Below are 9,385 nucleotides of genomic sequence, written 5' to 3' on the forward strand. Positions count from 1 at the left end.
ATCCATTTTACGTATTTTGCTACCACGCGGAAACAATGAGAATGTCGCCTACTGGAAATAAAATCATAAGACCTTTCATTCCATAGATAATAATACACTAACCAGCAGTGTTGCCATCGTTTTGTCACAAAATTATAATAATTGGCGATCGAAGATATTATAACATTATCCAATAAAGTATTTCGGAAAAAATTAATGTGGTTATACCAATGACAAAATTAATGGACAACGCATTCAGTACAGTAGCTATCAAGTAAATTAGTGCATAGCGATATTCTAACATATTGTATAAGTAGACGTCACGTGACAAATTTTTACAATTCTCATTATGTGATATCACGCATCGGGAATTTATAGCATTATCACCTTTATTGTAAAGGCGTTAGAACTGTGTTTCTAGTATCAATATAAATATGATCGAACGATATTGATATAAAAATATGAATTATGCCATTCGGCAGACCCAATAAAAAAGTGAGTTGCATTTTTTTTCCAGATGCTTCGTCCATATTAATGTCATTGGGTTATACTGATAATAGATTCATAATTTTCTTCTTCTGCTGGCAGCTATAGCAACAAAATGGCGCCTCGCTCTCTGGTTTCAAGTCTTTAGTTAAGTCGCTTACATATCTAACATACACGTCACTTATCTATAATAATAAATTTACGTTTGTCATTCCTTTTTTAAATATTTATCAATGTTTCACTTTAATTTGGCTATCTACCTACATAAAATTGACAAAGAAACATCTACTCCTTTGTTGCCATCTTTTTGTCACTGAATTAAAGTAGGAGAGCGGTTCAAAAAATTATAGCATTTTGCGGTACTATTTCGGCAAAAAATATAGTAGGTATGCACGGGTTGTTATCACTGTTGGGGTAAAATGGGGAAAAATGTAAATGGGTAACGTTTTTTTAGTTAGTATCTCTACACGATTTAAGAATTATGAATACCCCCGTCGCCTTAGGAAACTAATTGACGTGTTCACAGCTCCACTTTCGCTTTCCGATTGCCAGCGAGTCCTAAATTTCGTCGCACCTATAGTTCAAAATTATTTGCCGTTTCACTGAAGTATCTTTTAATAAAACAATAACATAAGTATGTACCTAATTAGATTAATATCTGTTTTGATTCGGCAATGTTATATTAATCTCTTTTAGCTAGAAGGGGTTTACCGATATCGTATTTGAATAAAAGTAATGATCTAAGTATAACTCAAAAAGTATTGATAAATGTTCACAGCCCTAGTAAATCTTAAACGTCAGGGAAGAAAGTAAACTAATCCATTCACAATATATTCTCGATTTAAACACGTAAAATGGATGTCAAACATGAATCTGATGAAAGCAAATCCGTGGCAGAACCGCAGCATTGGTTTGAGGTACCCACAGAGTCTCCAAACAGCCCCGACGTAAAGGAAGAGAATCCTGACAATGACATTTGCATATTTGAGGTTAGCTTTATCGTTATCGAACTATAATACATTAAAAAAGGTTATCTAATCGTTGTAATCAAAACGTACGAATGTTTGGATGAAACAGGACTCATGCTCTACTGTTTAAAATGGGTGCAAATCATTTTTCATTGCTGAAGTATACCTACTTCATGATGACGCTACATAGACGTATTCGACCTGTTGCAGATGGATGATTTTTGATGTGCGAACCGAACAACGGTCACAGTGAAACCAGCAAAGCATCAATCCTTAGCATTGCTTAGGTGCGACATATTATAAATGGCGACGAATGAAAGAACGATTACAAATATTACTAGGTACTTTTGAGAAACATTTTCTTTGACATATTGTTTTAATTTTTAGAATCCTTCAGTCAACGGGATATATATTAAATCTGAGAATATTTTTCAACCAGTAGAAATCAAAGAAGAACCCTCTGAAGATCCGAAGCCCGAGATCATTAATGAAAGCCCCCAACCTGGAAGTTCTTGCTCGAAGTTCACTTCAGTCAATAGGGTAAGTGCTCCTTTTTTATCCCAATTTCATTGATTACAAGTTTTATGAGTTTAAACTTGATATCCTTTACCTTTTTCTATTGGATACCGTCAAAAGACAACCGTTGTTCATATTAATTTATTTACAATTAAAGTGACCGTCTATACACTCTATACAGTGACGTCCCGTGGGGGTAGGCAGATTGAGCGTCGCTTGGGGGCGGTAGTTACTCGAAGGGCGGCAAATCGAGGAGAGTCATTAGGTACATATAGAAATAAGTCCCTAAACATAGCAATGGCAGAAATATCTTTCCTTTAAAAAATTCAGCTCACTGATTGGAAACAAAATGTATGAATGTTTAACAGGACTGTATTTTTTTACGGGTTCGCGATGTCTAGTTTACTTCCTTTGTCCTTGGACGTCACGTCCTTGATGACCAGCAATGACACGTGTAGTTTTGCGAATTATATTTGAATTATAGGTAGGTACAACCTTACCTAATTCGTTTATACAAATATTTTTACCAGTCACTCGTGAGTTTTGAAAGGTGTCAGGTGTATTTTTAAATGTATCTGAAACCGTGGACTCACAATATTGTATATTGAAGTAGAGGTGGCATTTAAATTTGATGTAATGGTATATATTGTGTTAGTAATGTACCTATATAACACATTTCTTAGATATTGGAGCCATGAAAGGATGATAAAAAATGCGGCGGCATTTTGGCGCTGCTGCCTAGGGGCGGTATTTTGTCTTGGGACGTCACTGACTCTATACCTATAGCTATTAAAATAACATTGCTATTTTATATCCTAAGAGTGTATTATATTATATTTTAAATATAATATATTATTTTTAACGCTACAACAGGCCATGAAACCCAATCATAGTAGTGTAACGAAACAGTTTAGTTAATAATATAAGTGAAACATGCATAACTCACTCATAATCTACACTTTACTTAGGGTTGTATCGATACTTACTGTGGCTTTATCCAACCGGCTTCCTCTTATGTATTCATACTCGACTTATATACCCTGACATTCTTGGTAGTATTGACTTGTGTGTCCCTGATAAATATCTTAGAAATCGGGAGAACAAGTGTTTTGTTCTCCCAAGGTGCAGAACCAACATGCCATTGGTAATCCCATTTGGGAGGGCAATAACTCTGTTCAATCAAATTACTTCGGATATTGACATATTTCACCTGCGTGAGGATGCGTATAGCTTTGTATGTTTTATAAATTATTAAAATAGGGTCTGCTTAGCTCATTCGGTGTGGGTACTTCCTTGTAACTATTTTTTTTTTGTATTTACACTCTTCTATATAACTATTTTAATACTATTGCTTTGTTTCTAATATATTGTCATATTGTGAACGTCTTAAATTAATAATTTGTTATGTTCACTATACCTCGGTAGGTACCTATGTGAAAAATCAATATAACTTGAATAAGAACCCAGATTTTGAGAACATCACACACATTTTGTTATTATATATTGTTACGACACAGGAATCGAACCCGGAGCTCCCGGATGAAATTCCTGCGCCTTACGCACTGATGTACGAGGACCGAGAGCTCATGTGAATCTCCACAGAGTGGAGGTTTTGTTATTATATTTTATTTATCAGAAATGGATGTTAGCCACTTGCTTGACATAGGTGACAAGTGAATTTCCAAATTCGAGATTTAATCCCGCGACCCATGCTAGTACCTATTGCCGACACCCGTTATCTATTATATATAGCTTTAGTGTGTGTCTATGATTTTAAATATATAGCCATCGCACGCAATCATACGCAAACTCTTTGTATCTATGCATTGAACACACATCGAAAAGAGTTATCAGGTTGGACTTCCACCTAATAATAATGTAACTATTACACTACAATCCTTGGCAGGTCTTGGACCTCTTGAAAAACTTCTCCCATCCTGGACGATCTAGTGCCGACACTATCGGGTTGCTTGAGCGAGAATTCTCAAATCTCCTGTGGCCCAGTCCTTTTATCTCAGTTTCGGCCTTCCAGACTCCTAAACTAGGCGGTTGCGTAGCTGGTATGTCATCCGGCTTACTATAATACACGTAGCTTGTCCATTACAGTTCTGCATTTTCATATACCACGTGGTTACCATGCTCCCATAACGTTTGTATAATTACTCAAATCCTCGTTATCTCTTGACCTTTAAATGCTATAGTCTTCTACACCCCCCTTAAATTCTTCTCAATATTCTCCTCTCAAAGATATCAATATTTCTTTCATCCTGTTTGCTTTGTACCCAGCATTGTAGAATTTTATATTAAGCTGTTTTGCTTTTCCAACCAAATGAATCCACAGTTTTAAAAGAATCGCCGATAGTAATAAGGCCTCCATCTTTATTCGGAGTCCCATATTTGCAGTAGCTGAATGTGACCAGTATGAATTAATAACCTTTCTGAAAATGTAAGCTACCATTTTTAAATTGGTCGTTGTCTTCGATATCTGATATTGATATTTTTTTCAGAACCTTCCTGTCGAGTCGTATATCAAATCTGAAGTGCCTGAAATCAAAGAGGAGGATTTTAATAACTTAACATATCAGTTCAGCAATGAAAACCCCCAACCTGGAAGTTCTCACACAGTTTATAAACCATTCAATCAAGTATGTGTTTTTTTTTTATTTCTGCCAGTGGCTGATATACTCTACTAAAAAATATGTCGGTTTCCTGTTGGAACCCCCTCCCTAAAAACGAAGAAATTCAAATAATTTGGGTGAATGGAATATTTTGTCTTCCTCGTTAAAACCTCATCACTGAGGATCGTGACCCGGATAATTTGACTGTCGATCAGTCTTCTCAAATTATTGGGCCCACTTCTCTCAGTATTCATTTTTTTTTTCAACCATGTCCGATAGTAATAGGATCATATGGGCCTCCACAGAGTAGAGGTTTTTATTAACAGATTTTTGATTTTAACGAGAAATGGATGTTAGCCACTTGCTCAACCTATTAGGTCCATATTCTGACCCACACACAAGTTGAAAATTAATATGTGTACTTGCCAGACCCAGGATTCGAACCTGGAACCCACGGCGTGATAGTCCAAAGCTTAATGAATAACGACAATCATCAGGTGCATCCAATGTTTTCTTCAATATTCTCACGCGGTATGTCGAAAAAACAAGACGGCAGAGTGCAGAGTGCAGAGTGTCTGGGTATGGGGAATATTATCAGAAAAATGCAGGCGTCCGCGTGGTTAATGTGGAAGTCAAGGGTACCTGCATATATTTTGTTAACCAGCTTCATCCAATGACATTATTAATGGACGACACACTCAATACAGTAGCTAGCAAGTAAATTCGCGCATTCGCATGTATAGGTAGACTTCACGCAATTTCCATTATGCAATATCACGCATCGGGAATTTATAGCAATATGACCTTTATTGTAATGGCGTTAGAGCAGTGTTTCTAATGTCAATGTTCATTTGAGCGAACCCGTTCGAACCGAACCATCCGGCAGACCCAACAAAAAGTATCAGGAATTTATAGCAATATCACCTTTATTGTAATGGCGTTAGAACAGATTATGCCATTCGGCAGACCCGACAATGAAGTGAGTGTCATTTTTTTTCCAGATGATTCGTCCATATTAATGTCATTGGCTTCATCCCACTGCTTATTTTTTTTTTAAATGGACCGCCCATACCTGGGTGTAGATTAAGTTATATAGGTAAAACCAGTGAAAAAGTTAAAAAACATCTTTCCAAAAATACCTTTAGTGAGTGTACACGGCGTCTGAAGATGCCGAAAGGCGAAACCCGGGTCGCAAAAAACGACTTAAATGTAATAGTACAGAGATTGAATCCATTAGAATTTATATTTATTTTTATAATTTAATTAGATACCATGCGCCTCCTCACATATAGGTTTCCTTCATTGAAATACGCCTTTGTCTTGTTACAGATTTCTACTCAGCGATGCATCAATTTACCTGTCAATACGAATAGGAGTCAGCAATCGTCAACCATCAGAAATCAAAATAAGTTGATAGAAATAACAATAGATAAACAAAATGTTAAACAGGAAATTTTACTACTTGAATCTCCAAAACAGGTTGCAATCAAATTGAGAAGAGTGATTCATTTTCCACGAAATTTTATTTGTAATATTTGCAATGAAATTTTTGCATCCACCGTAGCTTTAAAATGTCACAAAATCATTCACAGTCAATCTTCGCAGTCAAATAGTGTTAAAACAGATACTAACGATAAACCATTTAAATGCAATGTATGTTCTTACACAAGCAAGTATAAACAGAGTCTTAAATCACACAAAATGACACACTCTGGTAAAAAACCGTTCAAATGCGATAAGTGTACTTTTATGTGCATAACATCTCACCATCTAAAAATACACAAAATCTCACACCACGCTTCCGATAAACCATTCAAATGCGATATTTGTTCTTATACATGCACTACGTCTTACCACCTAAATTCACACAAAATGACACATACCGGTGAAAACCCATTTAAATGCGATATATGTTCATACGCATGCAAAAAATTATCTAAATTAAAATTACATGTGATGACACATACTGGTGAAAAACCATATAAATGCGACATTTGTTCTTATACATGTAGACAGATACAACACCTTAAATCCCACAAAATGACACACACTGGTGAAAAGCCATTTGATTGTAACGTTTGCTCCTTTACGTGCATTACGTCTAACCATCTAAAACTACATAAATTGACACACGGGCCTGTTAAACCATTTAAGTGCGATACTTGTTCTTACACATCCATTAGGTCTCACCACCTAAAGTTGCATAAAATGACACATTCTGGTGATAAACCGTATAATTGCGATATTTGTTCTTTTGCGTGCATAACCTCTCGCCATTTAAAATTACACAAGTTAACACATAGTCCTGAGAAACCATATAAATGCGATATATGTTCTTTTACGTGTATTACGCCTCACCACCTAAAATCTCACAAATTAACACACACTGGCGAAAAGGCATTTAAATGCAATCTTTGTTCGTATACAGGCATTTCATCTTCATACTTAAAGTCACACAAAATGATACATACTGGCGATAAACCATATAACTGCGATGTTTGCTCTTATTCATGCAAATATTTAACTAAATTAAAAATGCATAAAATGACACATACTGGTGAAAACCCATTTATTTGCGATGTCTGTCCTTATTCTTGCAAAGAGTCATACAAACTAAAATTACATAAAATGATACATAGTGATGAAAAACCATTTAAATGTGATGTTTGTTCGTATACATGCAGACGGATACAATACCTTAAAGTACATCAAATGTCACATACTAATGAAATACAATAAATAATATGTGTTTTTTTCTTTTTTCCTAATTTCAGGTGTGTAAAATAATCTTTAGAATTATACTGTAATTGACCCCAGACCATAAAAGCGCGTTGACACGGTCCAAGTACGATCCTAGTACACTTGGACCGAGTGCCATCCAAGTACACTCGTATGGTACATCTCCATACTAATTATTTCTACACAAGCTACTTGGACTCATCCAAGTTAGCTTCGATAGGAATAATTTGTATGAAGCTGTCACTTGGATGGCACTCGGTCCAAGTGTACTTGGATCGTTCTTGGACCGTGTCAACGTGGCTTAAGGGATAAAACTGTGTAGGCATGTCTATTATTCCGAGATTAGGATTCTATGTAGTTACTGTCTTATACCTACATTTAAAATTAACATTAAATTTATGTAAAGTAAGTAGCGGTTACCGCGTCGGCATATAGTGTGAGGCCCGGATCTGGCAAATTTGCCTGTTGTTTTTCATTGTGTGTTTTAATCAGAGTATGAACCTAAAGTTGAGTAAGTGTCTAATGTTCATTTGTCTTAAAAACAAATCTGTAAAATACAACCTCTACTCTGTGTATATGGTAGTGGTTGCACGCCTGTGTCTTGTATGTTAATAGGTATTTATCGACGCCCCAAAAGCAAAAGGGCATTTGTACATAAATTGAGTTTTGAGAAAAACTCATTTCAAGTGTTTTTGGAGTGAAAAAAAAATCGTGGAGGTAAATACTTAATATTTTGAAATCAAATTTGGAACACATGTGACCTAATTACTCAAAATTGAAATGCAATTTTTATTTTTTTATAATTTGTCAATTTTTGATTTTAATAGGTTTTAAGTCACATGTTACCTTTTTCCTATATGCATTTATGAATAGCTTTATCTTCATCTTTTGATTTGCGAGCGTCCACTTTACGCTTATTGTGATCTTCGAAAATATTTATTTAGGCCTCTTTGTCCGCTACCAACATATTTTTAAAATTTTCACAAATTTCACAAGTACCCTTTTTCTGCAACGAAATTATTTTTTTTGTACAAAGGCCCTTACTCACTTTTAAATAATTACACTTGTTACCTCTTTCCTATATTATTTTTGTAAACATTGCACATAGTTCCTAAAATGGTGTACATGTTACATTTTTCCTATACATTAAATGAAGATCAGTTTCAAAATACACAAGTAACCTTTATTTTCTTTGCTCAATTATGAATTCATGGGGTTTGCTTCACAAATGCCGTTTTGCCCATAATATAGAGATAAAAATTACGAAGAAAACTGCATTCATAACTCAAAACCGTCAAAATTGCACATGTGCCCTTTTGTTTTCGGGGCGACGATATTATGTTTAGAATTAATAATACAGTAAAACTGGGGTCGATCCAGTGGGTTTTAGGGAATCCTTGTAGGCGTTTACTGTCCAATGGGTACCACTGTATTACGGCATTTGTCCAGCAGTTGTTGGCCATTTCATCTACTTAGCGACCTCATCACTTTGCGTACTGTTTCCTTATCCATTGGTTTCTTTTGTGATATTTGTGCGTTATTGTAAACATACACCTGTCCATGCCACCCTGCGCTATTTGTAATTTTTAGATTTCATATGCATACGTGACAGTTGGTAGCACACATTGATTGTTCACTTTACGCTTAAGACAAAATGTGAGGTTAATTATGATGATAAGTACTATTAGGGTGCCAAAAAGCACTCCATGCCAGTTTGGTCCACGATCAGTCTCGACATAAATACATCAATATTATCTGTGAGATACCTGTTATTCTGTTTGCATAATAAACGTGATTATTGACAACGAAAAGCTGAGTTTGATTTCAGTAGGCATACATTATTTTTCTTCCTTGATAAATCAACATTATGAAGGATGGAAAAACAGCACCTTTTTGTATTCTCTACTTACTATAAATGATTTTGGTAGGTGGAGTATACGTTTTATAACTTTGCACTCCGGCTCTAGAATGAAAATTATATAATATATTCAAATTTTTTTTTTATGTTTATTATCACTATCTATTTATGTATTACTATATATAAGTGAATATCATTTGATCTAATTTTATGCGACATAA

At 35.2% G+C, this 9,385-nt stretch overlaps 1 protein-coding gene across 2 annotated transcripts; it reads left to right on the forward strand.

Annotated features, from left to right (window-relative positions):
• Positions 1-1,242: 1,242 nt before the first annotated feature.
• Positions 1,243-9,110, forward strand: LOC147076945 (uncharacterized). Of its 2 annotated transcripts, none has more exons than XR_015069740.1 (4): positions 1,243-1,454; positions 1,821-1,973; positions 4,457-4,594; positions 5,897-9,110. XR_015069740.1 is itself a non-coding variant. In XM_085941398.1 (4 exons), the coding sequence occupies exons 1-3, from the start codon at positions 1,320-1,322 to the stop codon at positions 4,524-4,526; spliced, it is 303 nt and encodes a 100-aa protein (XP_085797524.1). In that variant the 5' UTR covers positions 1,243-1,319; the 3' UTR covers positions 4,527-4,594; positions 5,897-7,318. The 2 variants fall into 2 exon arrangements, 1 of the variants encoding a protein (XP_085797524.1); XM_085941398.1 differs by having other exon boundaries at positions 1,876-1,973; positions 5,897-7,318.
• Positions 9,111-9,385: the final 275 nt, after the last annotated feature.

Source organism: Rhyacophila brunnea, unplaced genomic scaffold (assembly GCF_057557595.1).
Source record: "Rhyacophila brunnea isolate RB1 unplaced genomic scaffold, BYU_Rbru_1.0 scaffold_13, whole genome shotgun sequence".
Taxonomy (NCBI): domain Eukaryota; kingdom Metazoa; phylum Arthropoda; class Insecta; order Trichoptera; family Rhyacophilidae; genus Rhyacophila; species Rhyacophila brunnea.

Coding starts and splice junctions, on each gene's coding strand:
- LOC147076945 (XM_085941398.1), top strand. CDS start 1,320: ATGGATGTCAAACATGAATCTGATGAAAGCAAATCCGTGGCAGAACCG. Junction 1,455..1,875: donor ATGACATTTGCATATTTGAG/GTTAGCTTTATC, acceptor TTCAACCAGTAG/AAATCAAAGAAGAACCCTCT. Junction 1,974..4,456: donor AGTTCACTTCAGTCAATAGG/GTAAGTGCTCCT, acceptor TATTTTTTTCAG/AACCTTCCTGTCGAGTCGTA.